Source organism: Musca vetustissima, unplaced genomic scaffold (assembly GCF_032173495.1).
Source record: "Musca vetustissima isolate MV318-11 ecotype Yass unplaced genomic scaffold, APGP_CSIRO_Mvet_v1 utg39538, whole genome shotgun sequence".
In the NCBI taxonomy this organism is placed as follows: domain Eukaryota; kingdom Metazoa; phylum Arthropoda; class Insecta; order Diptera; family Muscidae; genus Musca; species Musca vetustissima.
In genome coordinates, this window is record NW_026875875.1 from 71281 (window position 1) to 93509 (window position 22229).

At 33.5% G+C, this 22229-nt stretch overlaps 1 protein-coding gene across 1 annotated transcript in view; it reads left to right on the forward strand.

Annotated features, from left to right (window-relative positions):
• Positions 1–1737: 1737 nt before the first annotated feature.
• Positions 1738–22229, forward strand: part of LOC133338398 (patronin) — a 38042-nt gene continuing 17550 nt past the window's right edge. Inside the window, 11 exon segments of the mRNA XM_061546572.1 lie at positions 1738–1766; positions 5471–5782; positions 6881–7105; positions 7184–7434; positions 9503–9603; positions 13137–13286; positions 17433–17606; positions 20402–20557; positions 20845–20907; positions 20973–21312; positions 21376–21617. Of these exon segments, the coding sequence (XP_061402556.1) occupies positions 1740–1766; positions 5471–5782; positions 6881–7105; positions 7184–7434; positions 9503–9603; positions 13137–13286; positions 17433–17606; positions 20402–20557; positions 20845–20907; positions 20973–21312; positions 21376–21617 (2041 nt within the window). The 5' untranslated portion in view covers positions 1738–1739.

Consider the following 22229-nt stretch of genomic DNA (forward strand, 5'->3'; position numbering starts at 1 on the left):
TATTGAAGAAAAGGTGTTGCTTTGTACGAAAAGAAAAAAAGGAAATATAAAAGCAAAAGAAGTGGAAGAAACGAAATAAAGTGAGCAAAAATAGAAAAGAGAAGAAGTGAAAAAATGAGAAATATTTTTGCTATGTCATAGCAAAAGTGTGATGTGAGTTTCTGCGTTGGTTGCTGCTGCCGAGCGAGAGAGAGTATACAACAGAAGAGTTTTTAATGCAGATTTGACAACTGCTGTCAAAAGAAAATACAACACAACCGACAGAGCTTAACAAGAAATTGTGTGTTATTTTGTGCAAAAAGAAGCAAAGAAAAATTGTGCATAAATCTTTAAATAAATTGTGTGTGATTAAAGTTTAAATAAATTGAAAGAAATTGTGCAAGAAAATTGTTGCAAGCAATTGAAAAGAATTGTGGAAATATTAAAAATTGTAAACAGCTGACACCAGCACACACAAGTAAAAGAGGAAGAAGTAACGGCGGTGACGACAAACATAGATATAACAAAATAAGACACGAAAAAAAGTGACGACGTTGACAGTGCTGCTAACATCCACTGCCACTGCTAACCAAACGAACGAAACCTCTACGCCCACCGCGTTCGTCAGTCTGAGAGTGAATCATTTTTTGCTTCTCAGATTTTTTTCTTTCTTGTACTTGGATTGGATTGACTGGCTCGCTGATTGACTGCCTGGCTTTGAAAATGTTGTTTCATTCAAAGTGCAGTTATAATTCTCTGTAATGGACGGACACTGAACTTCTTTCTTTGTACTTGATGGTCGTTGGTAATGTGCCGCTAGCGAGCGAACGACGGACTCTCTAGCCACCTTAAGAAACATTAAGCCGTCATAATCATCAATAAACGGCAATTGCATTTAAGAATTTTGTTGCAACTTGCTGTGTGTGTGGTTGGTGGCAGGCCAACCGAGCTGAATCTAATTCTAATTACTTAAGAAGAAAGAAGAAAAGGAATAAAGAAAATTCAGAGAAGACAACAAGAAAAACAACAAACAGCTAAACATTCATCCAATTGATACAGCTCCAAGTCCCAACAAGACAAGACAAGAAAAAAAAACAACACCATCCAACGGATTGGCGAAAATTTTCATGGTGTCACGGTGAAAGTAAGCGAGCGGAAAGAAGTTACAGACAGACAACCCAGCCAGCACACGCTACACACAACAGCAACAGCAGAGAAAAGAAAATATTCCATTTTTTTCTATGTGGAAACGCCTGCCCTGCAAATATTATTGTGCTGCATGGTAGATAGCTTAGGCTGGCTACTTACAACACATAACACAAGAAACAAAAATTTATTCGTTTGTCGGAAGGAGCATTTGTAGCGAGCACTGGTCACAAGAGGAAGTGCTGTGCTGTGTGGTGGAGAAGTGCCAGAGGAAGCAAACACACAAAAGACACTCTTTTTTGTTCATTACACACTCACTCCTCCTTCTCTGACTTCATACACCAGAAGGCTCTGCTGCCTGCCGCTGCCTGCTTCTGCCAGTCGCTGCACATTTATTGTTGCTGCTTCTAGTCAAAAATCATTGGGGGCTGATTTTGCTGCCCCAGCACACGGGAGAAGTAAAAAACAACAACAACAATTTTGTATTGAAAGAAAAATAAGCAATTTTGTGTGAAACTCAACCAAACAAAAAAATTATTACACAAAATCAACATTAACATCATCATCGTCGTCGTCATCATCAACATTATTGCGGCCGCACCACAAACAGCACAATGGATGAGACTCAAGAAATTCGTCAGGTATGCCTTTAACAAAATTCATTCAGCCAGAAATATGTTGTTGCTTCAATGTGATATCTTTTTTTCCAAAAAAAGATTTTAGTTTATCGAAAAAAAAACAAAAATTGCAAATGCCAGCAGCAGCGGAAGACATTTGATGTTATTGTGTTTGATTATTGTTACACCCTCTCTTCTCTGTCTGTCTCTCTCTGTGACTCTTTGCAAATTAAATCATGATCTCAATCACATTACTCCCTCATCGGTTTTTTCCTTTCTTGTTATTTTTGTATTTTTTTTTGGAATTTTTTAATACTTTTAATTTCTTTAAGAAAAAAATATATATTTCAATGTTAATGGACAAGTCTGTCTTGAAGATTGTTGTTGGTGTATTTTGTGTGCCTTACTTTATTGTTGTTTTTGTTATTGTTTCTGGCTATATGGTGTCATTCGCCTACATCTATTGCCAAATGAGTAGTGTCAACTTTTTTTTTGTTCGTGTGTGCCGCATTTTTTTCGTTGTCGTTGTTGTTGTTGGCGTAGCAGTGGAGTGTGTTATTAGAATAAATGTGACAGCCAGCAGCAAAACGGCATCGGCATATAGACAGCGGTGACGAAGATACCACAAAATAACGATAAATACAATAAATATTTGTCTTTCCAACGAATTATGCGAAAAGAAAAAAACGAAGACAAAATAATGGGCAATTGCCCAACCCGCTAAATTTCATTTCAAATGGTCTTTCCCCAAACCGTCCGTCACAAACAGCTGCTACTGCAAAGCATATCAATCATTGCTCATATTTTTGCAATCAAGTAGATCGAAAGAGGAGAGTAAGTGAAGAGACAAGAGAGAGGGAGAGTAATTTATCCAAGAAGAAGAAAAATATAATATAAAAATATTAGTTAATGGACACATTTTTGTCCGTCTTTTTCTCTCTGTCATTATCATCACAATGGGGCTGGCTCTCCAGGAGTTAACTGCATAATCTTCACATTAAACATTCTTTTTTGATTTTGTTTACGTTTTGTTATTTTGTTGGCATCTCCGTTTGTCTAACTGCTGTCTGGCAAAATCTCCGTACCGTGTGCCAGTTGCATTTGACACTTAAATTGGTTTCATAGTAAATGACATATACTCTCCGTATGTCTAATTCCTGGCTCTCTGTCAATATCCCCCATTATCACTAAGGTTAACTGCATAAAATCTAGTTTGATTTTGTATTAGCTTTTTAGTTAAAGACAACTCCGTATATTTAATTCTTTGCTATCTGCCAATATCCTCCATTACAATTACTCTCAGGAGTTAACTGCATAATATTCATATAAAAAGCCTGTTTGATTTTGCTTAACGGCTCAATTATATTGGTCAAATGACATCTACTCTCCGTCTGTCTAATTGCTGGCTCTCTGTCATTATCTCCCATTATCACTAAGGTTAACTGCATAAAATCTTGTTTGATTTTGCTTCACGCCTTACGGCACATTTGTGTTAGTTAATGACATCTCCCCCTTGTTTAATTGCTCTCTGTCAATATCCCCAATCATCATGGCTCTCATGTGTCAAATGCATTTATCATTTAAATGAAATCTCTCTTTAATTTTGTCTTGCGGCACAAGCACGCATAAAAAAAATAATAAAAATGCACACAAGAATTAACTGCACTGACATCTACTTAATTTAGCATTACACCCCTAATGTTCCACATTTTGTCATCTCTGCCTGCTTAACACCAAATACCATGGCTCTCATAGGTCATTCTTTTCTGCTCAACTGTATTAATTTGTTACTTAATGACATATTCACCTGTCTACTTGCTCTCCGTCATTATTGGTTCTAATCTTTATGTGATAACTCTGTTTGATTTTGTTCTACACCTCTGTTACATTCTTTTCTTAGTGAATGACATCTCCGCCTGTCTAATTACTCTTTGACAACATCTCCTTCATGTTAATTTTCATGAGTTAACTGCTGTCTTAGTTAATGATATCTCACCTTGTTTTTTAATTGCTCTCTGTCAATAGCCCCAATCATCATGGCTCTCATATGTATTACAAATATATTTATTTTTTATGTGTACGATTTTCTCTACACACAAAATATCACTATTTAATTTAATTTTACTCCGTACGGCACAGTTGCGCCACTTTCTTAGTTAATGACATCTCCGCCTGTCTAATAGCAGATTGCTCTCTGTCAATATCCCTCTGCGTCTGTCTAACTACTCTTTGACAACATCTCCTTCATGTTCATTCTCAACAATTAACAGTTGTCTTAGTTAATGACATCTCCCCCATCATGGCTCTCATATGATAAATACATTTAGTATACAAATTAAATCTGTCTTTGAACACAATTAAATATGTCTACAACACAAGCAAACATTAAAAAAATATTTAATTTTTAAGCGTAAGATCTTCTCCCAACAAAAGTATCACTATTTAATTTAATTTTACTCTGTACGGCACAATTGCGCCACTTTCTTAGTTAATGACATCTCCACCTGTCTAATTGTTGATTACTCTCTTTCAATAATCCCCCTCATATGTCAACTGCATTTGGCTGTCAGATGGGCCAACTGCATTTGACTCTCTTTGACTTTGTCTTACGGCATAATCCCACATCAAAATAATATTAATAAAATATCTATTAATTTTTAAAGGAAATGGAATAAGGTGAGGGGGGAAGAACTTCCCTTTACATTTTTATATTAAACAACAACAACTACTACTACTAAAAATATTGTCATTTATTTTATTATTGGTAATTTCACTTTTGTTATGTCTGTTCAATGTAGTTAGTTCTCTCTCACTTGACCTCTCTCTCTCTCTCTGGCTCTCAATCACATTATAGAGATAGTACGTCAAAATCATTACAGAGTGTGGTTTAACAGCTGCTGCTGCCGCCCATATACTTGCCACTTGCCATTAAAACAGGTTCAACCTGTAACCACACTCCATAATTCTACATTTAAAATAAAAAAAAAACTTTAATGCAGCACACAGCAAATACCTACTGGTCTTAACCAAGCCCCCACAAAATTTGTAGTTTATTAACAAACAAATACCACAAAATAAAACAAAAAACACAAACGAAACATAACACATTTTTTTCGTTTTGCCAAAAAAACATGACGATGATGATGGGGAATAGCAACAAAACGCAAAATGCTGACATAATTCTGCGTTAGAATAAATGGCCAGCTAAAATGAAATGTTACTTTATGGCTGGCTGGTTGGCGGTTGGCTGACTTGACTGGCTAGCTGGGTGCGTGTGCTGCCCTATAAATAGGATAGGTGGTCGTCGTTGTCGATGAAATGACTTTTTGTGAGTTGTCTTTTTTTAATTTTTTTTATTTGGTTGTGTTTTCAACACAAAACCTAAAAATAAAATATTGTGTTTTATGTGCCACCAAATGTCTTCTTTCATGCTCTGGCCCAGTCGTGTTGATTGCATCTGGAATAATTATAGCCAAATTGCATTGCATTCATTCATGTGGATGTTGGTGTTTTTGATTTTTGCCAACAACATTCCATTACCTTAAGATAATTATTCTATTTTCCAGCTACTTTGTTTTTAAAGATTTAAAAATAGACATCACCACTATTAGCAGAAGTAGTAAAACAGCAGAAGCTTCTTCATCCATCATTATCCACATAATTTTGCTATTAACTAATTATTATTCTATTTTATATTTACCTTTTTTTCTTTCTCTCTTTTTTTGCAGGCCCGCTATCGTGCCTCTGTAAAATGGTTACTATCCAAAGCCTACAACAATCGTGTACCGGATAATTTAAAAGAACCATTTTATCGCGATCATGAAAATCAAGAACGATTAAAACCAAAAATTGTTGTTGATCTAGCAAATGCCACACTCTATTGTCAAACATTATCGAATTTATATTCAGATCCAAATTACCAAAGCCTTAATCATTGGTCAATATTACAGACATTGGCACGCAAAGGTGTGCCCGTTAATGAGACAAAGGATATGCCATTGACGGAGACCGTGTTAATACAAACAAACCCACTGAGAATTGTAAGTATACGATTAATGCATGTAAAAAAACTCCCATATATTTATGTTTGTATTTGCAGGAAGAAAGGAGGTTTTATGTTATAGTTTTTAAATGTGATGTAGAATAATAAGGAAATAGGAGGAACATATTCACAAGGGATGAGGGGTTTCCAGGAGTATTAAAAACATCATTTAATAATCCAGTATTGGGCCTCTTTTATGGAAGTTCGCATATTTTTCATTCGATCCCATGCAATGCATATTCAAAAATTTCGATCTGAAGTATATGGGGTGTATTTATGTAGGTCCCTATATTTTGTAGTCACTGGGGATGAGAGATTTTCCAGGAGAATGATTTATATAAAAGTCAATACGTTGCTGAGGTCTAAAAACCTCACTTAATGATCATTCCTATGGAAGTTTGCCTATTTTTCATTCGATGCCATGAAATGCATTTTCAAAAATTTCGATCTAAAATATATGGGGTTATGTATGTAGGTCCCTATATAATGTAGACACTTGCATAATGGTCCTCAATTTATTTGCAGGGATCAATATGCTCGCCCTGATTTTTAAAAGACATCCCAGGTTTTATATTCATATTTTCAAAAACTTCCATAATTATCTTGATTTGCAAAAAGTCTATATCGACCTACATCGATGTTCTCAATTTTATGAAGGACATAAACAGACATCCTATATTTTATAGGCATACTACCAAGGCTTTTGGTTTGATTTTAGCCCCTAAGTTTTTCTGAATTACACCAAATTTTGCATTGCCTTCACATTCATAAAAAAGATATCTTTCAACTAATTAGCCACACACAATTTTTTTTTTAATATGACAACAACAAAATTAGATACAACAATAAACCCCAGATCTACAGTGGGTATATAAATATTTATTTTATATAATGACTCACGGTTATCATTTGATAAAAAGCGAATTTACTTTATAACTTAGAAGACAAATATTTATACAATACTGAGAAAATACAACAACAAAGTAGGTCTCATTAAAATATTTTGCCCCTTATCACACGTTTATCGTATTAAACAAAAAAATAATAACAACAACAAACTAACAATAATATTTTGTTTTTCTTCTTTTTTCAACAGGTGGCCCATATAGCAGTCATCGAATCATTAATGATGTTATATGCCAAGGAAATAACATCCAATGAACGTGTCAATAATGCCATTAAACGTATATCGGGTAATGTTAATCCTCAACTGCCCGTAGGTAATGTTGAACAAACCATACTCTCATGGGTGTCGCATACCTGTGCCGCCCTTAAGAAACGCATCGAAAGGGATGTGCAAACATCCTTGGATGAGGATAGTGTAAGTTGGGAATTTATTTTTGAGATAATTTTATTTGTATTTATTATTAATTTTAATTTGTTTATATCTATCTTCCAGACCAAACGTTTGCAATCTCTGGATATACCACCCGTTAGGGATTTTCAAGACTTGTGCGATGGCATTTGTTTGGCCCTGTTGATATCGTATTATTGTCCCAAAGTTTTGTCGTGGACAGAAGTGCGTATCAATTATTTGCCAGCCGTCGAAGATTCCATACACAATGTCCTGTTAGTAAGCAATTTTTCACAGAAATATCTGCCATACAATGTGTTCCATATGCTACCCGAAGATGTTACCTATATGAGGGGGTAAATATTAAAAGTTATTTATTTTATTTTTAATTTATTTGTTTATGTATACCCTACACCACCATACACAGGCAGAAGGAAAGAAGATTAAACCTAGGTTTGGATTTTTTTAAAAATCAGTTTTCAAAGACTAAATCTAGGCGTGGATTTTTTAAAAATACTTTTTTAAAGAAAAACCGAGGCGTGGATTTTTCAAAAATACTTTTTTAAAGAAAAAACCGAGGCGTGGATTTTTTAAAAATACTTTTTTAAAGAAAAACCGAGGCGTCGATTTTTTAAAAATATTTTTTTTAAGAAAAACCGAGGCGTGGATTTTTTAAAATTAATTTTTCAAGGACTAAACCGAGGCGTGGATTTTTTAAAATTAATTTTTTAAAGACTAAACCGAGGCGTGGATTTTTTAAAATTAATTTTTCAAAGACTAAACCGAGGCGTGGATTTTTTAAAATTAATTTTTCAAAGACTAAAACGAGGCGTGGATTTTTTAAAATTAATTTTTCAAAGACTAAACCGAGGCGTGGATATTTTAAAATTAATTTTTCAAGGACTAAACCGAGGCGTGGATTTTTTAAAATTAATTTTTTAAAGACTAAACCGAGGCGTGGATTTTTTAAAATTAATTTTTAAAAGACTAAATCGAGGCGTGGATTTTTTAAAATTAATTTTTCAAAGATTAAAACGAGGCGTGGATTTTTTAAAATTAATTTTTAAAAGACTAAACCGAAGCGTGGATTTTATAAAATTAATTTTTAAAAGACTAAACCGAGGCGTGGATTTTTTAAAATTAATTTTTAAATAATAAACCGAGGCGTGGATTTTTTAAAATTAATTTTTAAAGACTAAACCAAGGCGTGAATTTTTTAAAATTAATTTTTCAAAGACTAAACCAAGGCGTGAATTTTTTAAAATTAATTTTTAAAAGACTAAACCAAGGCGTGAATTTTTTAAAATTAATTTTTCAAAGACTAAACCAAGGCGTGAATTTTTTATACTATTCACCACACTGTGGTACTGGGTATTATGTCATTGTGCATGTGTTTGTAAAAGACAAAAGGAATATAGATGGACCCATTGTTCCTTTTGAGAATATGCATAGAATCACTTTTTCAGTCGATTTATGCATGTACGTCCGTCTGTCCATGTTAAATTGTAAACAAAGTACAGGTCGCATTTTTGATTCGAATTGGATGAAATTTGACACAACTAATTTATTTGGCCCAAGGACGAACCCTATTGAAATTTGGAAAAATCGGTTCAGATTTAAATATAGCTCCCATATATATTTTCGTCCGATTTTTTGTAAATGGTGCACCAAAGTCCCTATATATCTTTCGATTTGGACGACATTTGGCAATGAGTACTGAATTGAGTCTGGAATGATATGTGCTGAGTTTCGTGAATATCGTTCCAGAATTATATATAGCTCCCATATATATTTTCTTCCGATTTTGTGTAAATGGTGCTGCAAAGTCCCTATATATCTTTCGATTTGCACGAAATTTGGCATAGCGTACTGAATAAAGTCTAGAAAGATGTGTGTTAAATTTCGTGAAAATCGGTTCAGATTTAGATATAGCTCCCATATATATTTTCGTCCGATTTTATGTAAATGGTGCAGCAAAGTCCCTATATATCTTTCGATTTGCATAAAATTTGGCATAACGTACTGAATTGAGCCTAGAGTGATGTCTTCTAATTTTCGTCAAAATCGGTTCAGATTTAGATATGGCTCCCATATTTATATTCGTCCGATTTAAAGTAAATGGTGCAGCAAAGTCCCTATATATCTTTCGATTTGCAGGAAATTTGGCATGTAGTACTGAATTAAGTCTAGAAAGATGTGTGCTGAATTTCGTGAAAGTCAGTTCAGATTTAGATATAGCTCACATATATATGTTCGTCCGATTTTAGGTAAATAGTGCACTAAAGTCCCTATATATCCTTCGATATATAGAACTTTCTTGTATATAACCAAAGAGTTGGTGTAGGGTGTATCATAATCGAATTTATTTCTTTCATTACCAATTAATTAATTTTGTAATTTTTCTTTCTCTCTCCCTCCTTCTAGCTCAATGAAATTAAATTTACTAATCTTATTGGCTGACCTCTTCAATCTATTTGAAATCCATCCGGCCAATTGTGTTAGTTATCCTGGCATGGATTCAGCTGGTATGTTTAACTTTTAATTTTTATTATCATAAATTAGTTTTTCTTTTTTTGTTTTTTTTTTCGTGGGTTTACTTTTGGTTTTTCATTCTTCTGTTATTGTTTTACGTCTCTTTGCTATCTTTTATTTATTATTTTCTTTTTCTGCTTTCATAAACAAAAACGAAAAAACAAATTTTGTTATATAGAAGAAAATGGTAACAATGAAAAAGGTTTGTTTTGTCTCTCTGACCATTTTTTATGGATTCAGTTGTTGTTCACTACAATTTTTGTTTTATAAGTTTGTGTTTTTGTTTTCCTTACAACCACAACAACACCCACCAAAATACTCTAACGAAAAATCAAATAAATTCAAAGAAAGCCAGCACCTTGTTTTTGTACAAAAAATCCTTTAGAGGAGCTTTTATCCAATCAAAAAATAAAATAAATGCAGGAATTAATTTAAAACCATTGTGGCATTGTATTCCCCCTATATTTGGTTGTGGGCTACTACCATCATCATTTGTTTTTGTCCTTTATTTTTTTAAATTATTATTAAGCCTCGCCTAATGTATATTGCAAAACTAAAGAAACACACACACACGTACAACCATACCAAACCAAAACAAACAACACATTTCTTTTGATGACAAAAGAAAAATACAAAAACAAAACTAACCCCCTAAGCTAAGTCTAAAAAACAACATCTTTTGTGGTTGTCAAACAGGTATTTCTAAGAAGAAGAAGAATTAATTCAACCGTCTATTCATTCAAAATTTAGAGATGACGTTTTTTTGAAATCTTTAATTGTTTATTAATATCACGTATTCACGTTAGGAGCTAAATTTATAGTTAAAACAAAAGAAATCATGCCATGCATTTTTTTGATGGCTTGTGTAACGAAATGTCCTCCCCATAACCTTGCTTTTTTCTTGTTTTGTCTCTTTTGTCCTTTATTGTTTTTGTTCTCTTTTTTTGTTGTTGTTGTAGTCAAACAAACACTTGGTGTGTTTTGGTAGTGATAGTAAGGCCAACAAACAATAAACAGGAGTGATAATAGAATTTTCGTAGAATGGCTGAGGCATTTCCGGAAGTCTTTAAAAAAATGTTTTACTTACCGGATATTAAAACGAATTTTTTTACTTAGAAAATTTCCTTATCATTAATTACAGTTGCATATTTTATATAAGAAGTCATGGGATCTTTCTACTCTTTTTAATGAAGTAAAAAGCAACAGGTGGTAAAAGGTTCCGAATTTTTTAAATAAAAGTTTTTAGCTCCATAATAATAAAAATATTTTAAAGCTCTAAAAATAGGCGTAAATTTTTTAAAATATTTTTTGAAGCGTATTTTTTTTTTTAATATATTTTAATTCGTGGATTTTTTAAAATATTTGTTTAATGCGTGAATTTTTTTTTAAATATTTTTTTAAGGCGTGGATTTTTTTAAATATTTTTTTAAGCGGGATTTTTTAAAATATTTTTTTTAAGCGGGGCTTTTTAAAATATTTTTTTTAAGCGGGATTTTTTAAAATATTTTTTAAGGTGTGGATTTTTTACACTGTGGTACAGGGTATTATGTCTTTGTGCATATGCTTGTAACAGGCAAAAGGAAACGAGATAGACACATGGTTGCTTTTGAGAATATGCATAGAATCACTTTCTGGGTCGATTTATGCATGTCTATCTCCCTGTTCGTCCGTCCGTTCGTCTGACCGTCTGTTGATGTTAAATTGTAAACAAAGTGCAGGTCGCATTTATAATCCGAATTGGATGAAATTTGGCAGAGCTCATTTATTTGGCCCAAGGACGAACCCTATTGAAATTGGGAAAAATCGGTTCAGATTTAGATATAGCTTCCATATATATTTTCGTCCGATTTAATGTAAATGGTGCAACAAAGTCCCTATATATTATTCGATTTGCATAAAATTTGGCATAGGGTAGTGAATTGAGTCTGTAGTGATGTGTGTTAAATTTCGTGGAAATCGGTTCATATTTAAATATAGCTCCCATATATATTTTCGTCCGATTTAAGGTAAATGACGCACCAAAATCCCTATACATCTTTCGATTTGCACGGAATGTGGCATAGCGTACTTAATTAGGTCTAGAATGATGTGTGCCAGGTTTCGAGAAAATCGCTTCAGATTTAGATATAGCTCCCATATATATTTTCGTCCGATTTAATGTAAATGGTGCAACAAAGTCCCTATATAACTTTCGATTTGCACGAAATTTGGCACAACGTGCTGAATTGAGTGTAGAATGATGTGTGCTAAGTTTCGTGAAAATCGGTTCAGATTTAGATATAGCTCCCATATATATTTTCGTCCGATGTAATTTAAAAGGTGCACTAAAGTCCCTATATATCATTCGATTTGCACGAAATTTGGCACAACGTACTGAATTAAGCCTAGAATGATGTGTGCCAAGTTTCGTGGAAATCGCTTCAGATTTAGATATAGCTTTCATATATATGTTCATCTTATTTAAGGTAAATGGTGCACCAAAGTCATTATAAATCATTCGAGTTGCACGAAATTTGGCATAGCGTAATGAATTAGGTCTAGAATGATGTGTGCTAAGTTTCGTGGAAATCGGTTCAGATTTAGATATAGCTCCCATATATATTTTCGTCCGATTTAATGTAAATTGTGCACCAAAGTCCCTAAATATTTCTCGAGTTGCACGAAATTTGGCATAGCGTAGTGAATTGAGACTGGAAGATGTGTGTATATATAGATTCCATATCGTCCAATTAGAATTAAATGGTGCATTGACGTCATCATGTTTGTGACATAACATGACATAAAATTTTGCACAACGTACAAAATTCATCCAATTTCATGTTAATGGTCCTTCAAAAATGCCACGTCTCTTGGGATGCATCTGTTAAATATACCCATAGTGGTGAAGGGTATCATATAGTCGGCCCAGTCCGACTTTACTACTTTCCTAACTGGTTTAAAAATAATTTTTCAAAAGCCAAACCTAGGCGTGGTTCTTTTAAAATTAATTTTTCAAAGACAAAACATCAAGAAATTTTTTTGACAATAATTGGCCTTAACTACTTTTTGCCACCCGTGTGTTCTGATGACCCTATAACCCACCCATATTCATATTTTTTTGTTGTGTGTGATCAAATTATGTGTTTTTATGTCCCCGGGATCATGTTCCTCCAATCACGTGCTTAGGTTATTTATATTTATGTGTATGTATACGATGTGTTGTTTACTGTCTCATTGCCCTTGGTTTGGAATTTTATTTTCAAAATACATATTTTTGAACATGTTTTCTAAATGAAACATACAAACATAAATACATTTTGTATAGGTAATGTCCATAAATTAAAAACTAAAATTAAATACAACAAAAACAACAAAATTTGTTTAACAACTCTTTTTATATTAATCCTTAAATGTTTTTCTTTTTTACTTTCTTTCTCTTGCCGTTTCTGTTCGCTATTTCAAAAATAAAAAAATGATCGAAAAAATATGAAAACACAAAAATCTAAAAAAATAAAATCCAAAAACAAAAACAAAAAAATACACCCAGAACTCATCGCCAAACAAAATGCCGGTGCCAATGAACATGGAATATATCATCGTCGTGGTTTAACAATGCCAACAGTGATACCAATACCAGATCTAAGAAGTGAATTAGATCAACCTTCTAGCTCGCCATCAACACGACCTCAATTTCAAGGTCAATATTTACAAGAAATTTTTTAACAACAGAAAAAAATTGTTTACAATTTATACAAGAAAACTTTGAAAAAGTTTTTATTTTTTTAATGTGTTTGTGTTTATTTTTGTTTTGTTTATCGTTGTTTTTTTCTTATATACGAGTATATAATTTGTTTTGTTTATATAGTTGTGTTGCAAAAATTGTTATTTTTGTTAATTGTTTTTTTTTTCTTTATTTTTCTGTTATGTTTTTGGTTTGTTTTTCAATTAAGCGCCATACACAGCTTTTTTATAGTTGGCTGAAAATATATTTTTATTTTTGAATAGCCAAGCCGGTTCGCTCAATATAAGAACCAAATATTTTAATGGATTATTTTTTTCTATTATCTCATAGTCATCTCTTTTATTTTTGCATGCAATTTTTTACATTATTTCTTATCATTAGTTTTTTTTTATCTGCGTATGCTTAAATTGTAATACTTTGATATATTTTCTGAAATACAAGTCTTTAAAGATTAATTTTTGTTTAAAGAAAAATTTTTAAGTACCTTCTTTAAGTGTCAATTACAAAAAAAAATTGTTTTCAAATACTTTCCTAAGCGTGCATTTCTTAAAAAGTGCTTAGGTGGATTTTTTCAAAAATATTTTTTCAAGTACTTTCCTTAGGCGTGGATTTTTCAATTCAATTTTAATTCATTTCATATACGAGCCCAAAGGTCAAGATATGATGATTTTTTAAAATTTAATTTTCAAGCCATTTTCTTCGAATTTAATTTTTTTACATTAAATTTTCAGAGACTAAACCTAGGCTTAGGTTTTTTATACTCCCCTTCACCACACTGCGGTACAGGGTATTATGTCTTTGTGCATATGTTTGTAACAGGCAAAAGGAAACGAGATAGACACATGTTTCCTTTTGATAATATGCATAGGATCACTTTCTAAGTCGATTTACGCATGTCCGCCTGTCTGTCTGTCCATGTTAAATTGTAAACAAAGTACAGGTCGCATTTATGAACCGAATAGGATGAAATTTGGCATAGGTCACCTATTTGGCCCAAGGACGAACCCTATTGAAATTGGGAAAAATCGCTTCAGATTTAGATATAGATCCCATATATATTTTCTTCCGATTTAATGTAAATGGTGTACCAAACTTCCAATATTTTTCCGATTGAGACAATATTTTGCACAGAGTACTGAATTAGGTCTAGATTGATATATGCAAAGTTGTGTTGAAATCGGTTCAGATTTAGATATAGCTCCCATATATATTTTCGTCCGATTTAAGGTAAATGGAGCGCTAAACCCCTATATATCTTTCGATTTGCACGAAATATTGCATAGCGTACTGAATTGAGCCTGGGGTGATGTGTCCCAAGTTTCGTGAAAATCGGTTCAGATTTAGATATAGCTCCCATATATATTTTCATCCGATTTAAGGTAAATGGTGTACCAAAGTCATTATATATCTTTCGATTTGCACGAAATTTGGCATAACGTAATGAATTAGGTCTAGAATAATGCGTGCTAAGTTTCATGAAAATCGGTTCAGATTTAGATATAGCTCACATATATATTTTCGTTCGATTTAAGGTAAATGGTGCACCAAACTCCCAATATTTTTCTGATTAAGACAAAATTTTCCACGCAGTACTGAATTACGTCAGGATTGATGCCTGCGACGTTTTGTTAAAATCGGTTCAGGTTTAGATATAGCTCCCGTATATAGTTTCGGCCGATTTTATGTGAATGATGCACCAAACTCCCAATATTTGTCCGTTTGGGACAAAATTTTGCTCAGAGTACTGAATTAGGTCCAGACTGATGTCTGCGATGTTTGGTTAAAATCGGGTCAGATTTAGTAGTAGCTCCTATATATATTTTCATCCGATTTAAGGTAAATGGTGCGCCGAAGTCCCTACATATCTTTCGATTTGCACGAAATTTTGCATAGGGTACTGAATTGAGTCAAGCATGATGTGTGTCAAGTTTCGAGAAAATAGGTTCAGATTTCGATATAGCTCCCATATATAGTTTCGTCCGATTTTAGGTAAATGGTGCACTAAACACCCATAGCTAGGCCGATTGACACAACGTACTGAAATTAATATAACCCAACCTGTGACATGTTTCCTTGAAATCGGTTCAGATATAGATATAGCATTTAGAATAGGTGACAGAATGGCATGTGTTGGGAGTGTTGTCGGTTTACTTTTAGATAAAGATCGCATATTTAAGTTCGTTCAATTTCATGTCAATGTTCCTTCGAACAGGCGACGTCTATTAGGATTGCATCTGTTGAATATACCCAAAGTGGTGAAGGGAAGGGTATCATATAGTCGGCCAGTCCAACTTTACTACTTTCCTTACTGGTTTAAAATTAAAATTTTAAAAGACCTAGAACCTAGGCTTGGATTTTTATATCCTACACAACTATGTTGTCAGGGTATTACAGCTTTGTGCAGCCCCAAGAGTTTGTAACGCCGCGTAATATTGGTCCTAGACCCATCTTTGTCGGTTTTTCTGGTCGCTCCAGAGGCCGCAATTATGGCGAAAATATAGCATCTGGACAAGTAATTAGCAGGGATGTACTGAATATTGGGAATATTCGGATAATACATCAGTGTAAGGAAGAGGTGCTATTGATCTCTAATCGGTCAAGAAGTTGCAAATATCACAAAATATTGCCCAGACTCGATGAAAACGTCCGCAGAAAGTTAGAGTTCCGTGGTAGTTGTGTAGTTGAAATTAATTTTTTTGGCAAAGAAAATTAAAAATTTATTTTTAGAAATATGTTTTCAATTTACTATTAATAGATATTTATTAAATATCTATTACAAGATTTTGCCTCACTAGAACTTTAAAACAGTGATCGATCTTATCGTTGAAATGTAAATAAAATGATTGTAAAATTTTGCATTTTTGCATACGCAGAGTTTTATTTTTCAATATTTTTTACATTTAATATTCAAATCACATTGCTGAGTTCAATTGTTTTTTTTTTACAAAACATTCTTTTTAAATCATTGTTGTTTCATTACGACGCCAACCAACTAAAAATATATCAACCATAGACAACCACTTTACCTACCACCACCACCCTTTCCCCCTTCTACATACATACATATATCGTTCATTGCAAATACATAATCATTATCCAGCGTAAGCATTCGTTGTTGTTGCCCCACCTTTTAGCAAAATTGTAAAAAAATGTAGTTAAGCCATAAAAAGCCAAGTAATAGCAGCAGCAGCAACAGTTGCCGCAGCTTTTTTTGTTTATAAGTTAATAACTTTGTTAAATGCCACAACCAACCATCCAGCCAGCCAACTTAGCCATTACTACTGCCCACATTCCATCAATTCATTCATTCATTTACTCAGTTCATTTCATATATTTACATAGACGATTTATCTTTGCCGCCTCGCCCTTCTCTACCCCCTCTACACATTTAAATGCATAGTTTTTGTTGTTGACCATCACCACCCCACACTCATTCACTCACTCACTCAACACCATCATCACTCATCTAATTCCATTTGAATTTTTAAATTTTTTTTTTATTTGTTTTTATTTTTTTTTTAATTTTTTTTAATTTTTGTATTGATATTTATTGCTTTCAAATAGCCACCTTTTTTCTTAGTAATTACAAATATATGTCCTTTATTTATTACAAAATTAAAAAAAAAAAACAAACAAAAAATATTACAAAACATATTTATCAACAACATCTGTGTGTGTTTCTTTAACCCAAAGCTTTTTTTAAATAAAAAAATATATATCTACATATAACTTTAAATTATATTTCAAAGAAAATTTTGAAATTGTGCTTTTAGTTTTTATTTCTACAACTTGGTAATTGATTGATTGGCTAAAAAAATAAATAATCTTGACAAATTTAACACACCAAAAAATGCACCAAAACACTCACTCTCTCTCTCTCTCTCACACACACACTCTTAAGGAAACACACCATGTCACACGCGACACATTCTTTTATGTTTACTTCACACCTGCCGCCGCCCACTGCCACCACCAACACCTTGTACAGCTGATATCTGTCTTGTTCTTGTTTATTTTTGTTTTCCTTCTTTTCTCTAACCCCAAAAAATTGAAAATATTAAATTTTGATTTTTTTAATATTATTATTTGATATTCTTTTAGTATCGTATACAAATTCGGCGAGTGGCTTTATCCATAAACCTGCTGCATCTGTCCACCATCACCAACAACAACAACTACAGCATCAACATCAATTACAACAAACACAACACCCATCACCACAACAAATCCACGATCCCCATAATATGGCCGAAAATACTCATTTCGAAAATGAAGGTAAATTTTGGATTTTGATTTTTTTATTTAATTTTTAATTGAAAATAAATTAATTTTTTTTAAGTTTTCGTTTTGTCCTAGGATAGACTTAAAAGTTTGAAAAAAAGGATGTACAAAGGTTCGGTGGAATTACAAGCATTTTCAAGGATTCGAGGAAAATTTTAAAGTAGAGATCATTTTGAAATATTTTTAATTCAAAATTAACTTTTCAAAGACTAAACCTAGGCGAGGTTTTTTTTTAGAATTAATACTTTCCCTAGGCGTAGATTTTTTAAAATTAAATTTTCAAAGACTATATCTAGGCGCGGATTATTTAAATTTAAACTTTCAAAGACTGAAACTAGGCGCGGATTTTTTAAAATTACATTTTCAAAGACTATATCTAGGCGCGGATTTTTTAGAGTTAAATTTTAAAAGCCTGAAACGAGGCGCGGATTTTTTAAAAATCAATTTTTAAAAACTAAAGCTAGGCGTGGATTTTTTTAAATGATTAGAACCAAGCGAACATTTTTTTTTTAAATTAGTTTTTTAAAATTTTTTTTTAAATATTTTTATGCCCTTCACCACACTGTGGTACAGGGTATTATGTCTTTGTGCATATGTTTGTTCATTTTGAGAATATGCATAGAATCACTTTCTGAGTCGATTTATGCATGTCCTTCCGTCCGTCTGTCCATCCGTCTGTTGATGTTAAATTGTAAACAAAGTACAGGTCGAATTTTATGAAATTTGGTTCAGGTCATTCATTTGGCCCTAGGAAGAACCCAATTGAAATTGGGAAAAATCGGTTCAGATTTAGATATAGCTTCTATATATATTTTCGTCCGATTAATTGTAAATGGTGCAACAAAGTCCCTATATATCATTCGATTTACACGAAATTTTGTATAGCCTACTGAATTAAGTGTAGAATGATGTTTGCGGAGTTTCGTGAAAATCGGTTCAGATTTAGATATAGCTTCTATATATATTTTCGTCCGATTAATTGTAAATGGTGCAACAAAGTCCCTATATATCATTCGATTTACACGAAATTTTGTATAGCCTACTGAATTAAGTGCAGAATGATGTTTGCGGAGTTTCGTGAAAACGGTTCAGATTTAGATATAGTTTCCATATATAGTTTCGCCCGATTTTAGGTAAATGGTGCACCAAAGTCCCTGAAAATCATTCGATTTGCACGAACTTGGGCATAGCGTACTGAATTGAGTCCATAATGATGTGTGTTAAATTTTGTAGAAATCGGTTCAGATTTAGATATAGCTCCCATGTATATTTTCGTCCGATTTAAGGTAATTGGTGCACCAAAGTCCCTATATATCTTTCGATATACACGAAATTTGGCATAGCGTAATGCATTAGGTCAAGAGTAATGTATGTATGGTTTCCTGAAAGTTGGTCCAAATTTAGATATAGCTCCCATATATATTTTCGTCCGATTTAAGGTAAATGGTGCACCAAAGTCCCTGAAAATCATTCGATTTGCACGAATTTCAGCGTACTGAATTGAGTCTAAAATGACGTGTGCTAAGTTTCGTGAAAATCGTTTCAGCTGCCATATATAGTTTCGCCCGATTTTAGGTAAATGGTGCACCAAAGTCCCTGAAAATCATTCGATTTGCACGAATTTTGGTACGAATTTTGCACGAATTTCGGTATAGCCTACTGTATTAAGTCTAGAATGATGTGTGCTAAGTTTCGTGAAAATCGGTTCAGATTTAGATATAGCTCCCATATATGAAGGACTACGCCTATGATGATCAGATTATAATTTTTGGATGAAGTGGACCAACGACTTATTTTTTTGATTTTTTTCGAGTCGAGTCGATAGGCCACAATTATAAGCCCGAACATCACAACACAACCCACGGTGAAGGGAATATGGATAAGTAATTAGTAATATTCGGAAAATAAGTCAGTGTAAGGAAGAGGTGCATTTGACCTCTATTCGGGCAAGCGGGGGCAACAATCCCGATATATTGCCCAGGCTCGGAATAAAAATCCGCAGAAAGGTAGAGTTCCGTGGCAGTTGTGTAGGGTATCGTATGGTCGGCCCCGTCCGACTATACTGCTCTGCTCACTGGTTTAAAATTAATTTTTCAAAGACTAAAATAAATTTTTTTCCGGATGAAAAAAGGCGGGAATTTTTCAATGACTAAGCCTAGGCGAGAATTTAAAAAAAAAACCAAATCCAAGACTAGACCCAACGGATAGATTTTTGAAAATATTTTTTAAGGAAGAAATCTAGGCGGGGATTTTTTGAAATGTTTTTTTTTATGTAGGGAAGAAATATAGGCATGAATTTTTTAAATTATTTTTTTAGGGAAGAAAAATTGGTATGGATCTACCACAAATAATTAATAACGGTATAGTTTTCCTATAATATTACTTTCAATTTGTGAAATCTTCAGATTTTTTGACACATTTTTTAAGCGTATTTAATAGGACCCAAAAATTATTGTTTAAATTATCAAAAAATTTCAATGCAACTATTTCTTTCTCAATAGAGGTCCCCTCAGATTTTGCCCTTTGAACTATTGGTTAAAGTTTTCGCCGAACATCTGTTGTCAAAGGAACGAAACTTTGTCATCCATGAAACTTTTAAGACTACCCACCATAATCACCATAATTCATATTACAATTATTAAGTTTATTTTTAGATAGTTCGTATTTATTATTATTTTTGTTTATTTTGTATTACATTTCCAATCATCGCCATTACCACCACCACCCCACCAATATTATTTTTACGTTTCCAACTTCGTTTTTCATTTCGTTTTATTTTTTTCTTCTTCTTTTCAATCATTTAGCATTTGTTGTGCACAAATCACGTGGTGTTACCACATTATCTACCATGCATATGCAACAGCAACAGCAGGATCCACTAATGCCCGCCCGCTTAAGACAAGCAAAAGAGAAGTCAAACACCGAAACGAAGGCCGATGAAAGAGGTTTGTTATTCAATGAAAAAAAAAGAAACTTAACACGCTTTTCACAGCTACACACGTCATCATCCTTACAACAACAAAACATTTATTTGTTGTGTGTCCTTTTTTTTGATATGCTAATCAATCATTTACTTGAAAACCCAATGTTGTTGTTTTTTTTTTAGTTTGCTTTTTTTTTACTGAGAATGTGTAAAGATATTCAATATTTGTTACTTTCGGATTTTTTTTAGGCATAACGGATCTTGTTTTAGTGAATATTATACTAATATTTGTTTTTATACATTTTTCAGGTGATAATGTTCCAGCCGGCAGGCCCAGCAATTGGGATCAGCATCGTCGACCCAGTTATGCAGGTTGGATGATTTTGATTTCCTTCCCTCCTTAAATTTTTATTGTTTTCCTTCCCTTGTCTTTCCAGGTCGCCGCTCCCGTCGCAATTCTTCCAGTGAAGACTCACAACTGACAATTGAAAATTTCGGTGGTTCCCAGGATCAACTGAATGCAATTGATCGTTTCGATAGGGGTGATCGTGACCGGGAAAGGAAATTATCCAATACCACAATTGGTAGGTCAATTTCTTTTCATTCTAGATTTTTTTTTATTAATTTTTAATTTTTTCTTTTAGAACATGTGGTGCCCATCCGTTCTTCCATAGCCGATGCCCGTGGCACCTTACAGCTGGGCTATGACACCGATTCCGGTTCGGAAAAGCAAGATCATGATACCGAAAAACAACAGCCTCTTAAAAGGCAACCAAGGTTGGTGTTTCGTTTTTTAGGATATGAATTCAATTTTTGAAAATATTCTTCTTCACTTTTTAGCTGTGACAATGTTAGTCTTGCTGCCAAAAATAACGGCACCCTATCGCATGCCAATAGTGCCACAAATGTGCCACAGCAACAACAACTGCAACAACAACAGCAGAAACAACATTCGAATAGCCCAGAAATGATGGATGAACCCCGAGAAAGCCGGGATCCAAATGCCACACTAACCCGAAAATCCTCCAATGCCAGCATGCACATGATGAAACCCCAACAGAATTGGCAAAATAATGCAAATGGTAAGTGAAAAATTTAAAATGAGAGATTTACGAAACTTCACTAGGCCAGATGGAGGAAATTTTTAATAAGAGAACGTCAGAGAGACTCACAGGGAGTTCTGTAGACGATTTGGGGTTCAGGGTGTATTTATAGGCGTGCTGAAACCAGGAAGCCTTTATAGACAAGGTGAAGCCCAGGGAGTATTTCATAGAAGAGCTGACGCGAGGTAGGCGAACTGAAGGGACTCTATTTTTATAGACTAGCTGTAGGGAGTCTTTTTTTATAGACGAGCTGTCGAGAATCTTTTTTTATAAACGAGCTGAAAGGAGTCGAGTTGAAGGGAGTCTTTTTTATAGAAGAGCTGAAGAGAGTCGAGTTGAAGGCAGTCTTTTTTACAGGTGAGCTGTAAGCAGTCTTTTTATAGACGAGCAGCAGAGAGTCTTTTTTATAAACGAGCTGAAAGGAGCCGAGTTGAAGGGAGTCCTTTTTTACAGAAGAGCTGTAGGGAGTCTTTTGTTTATAGACGAGCTGAAAGGAAGTCTTTTTTTATAGACGAACTAAAGGAGTCTTTTTTTATAGACGAGCTGAAGCGAATCTTTTATAGGCGAGCTGATGTGAGCCTTTATAGGCGA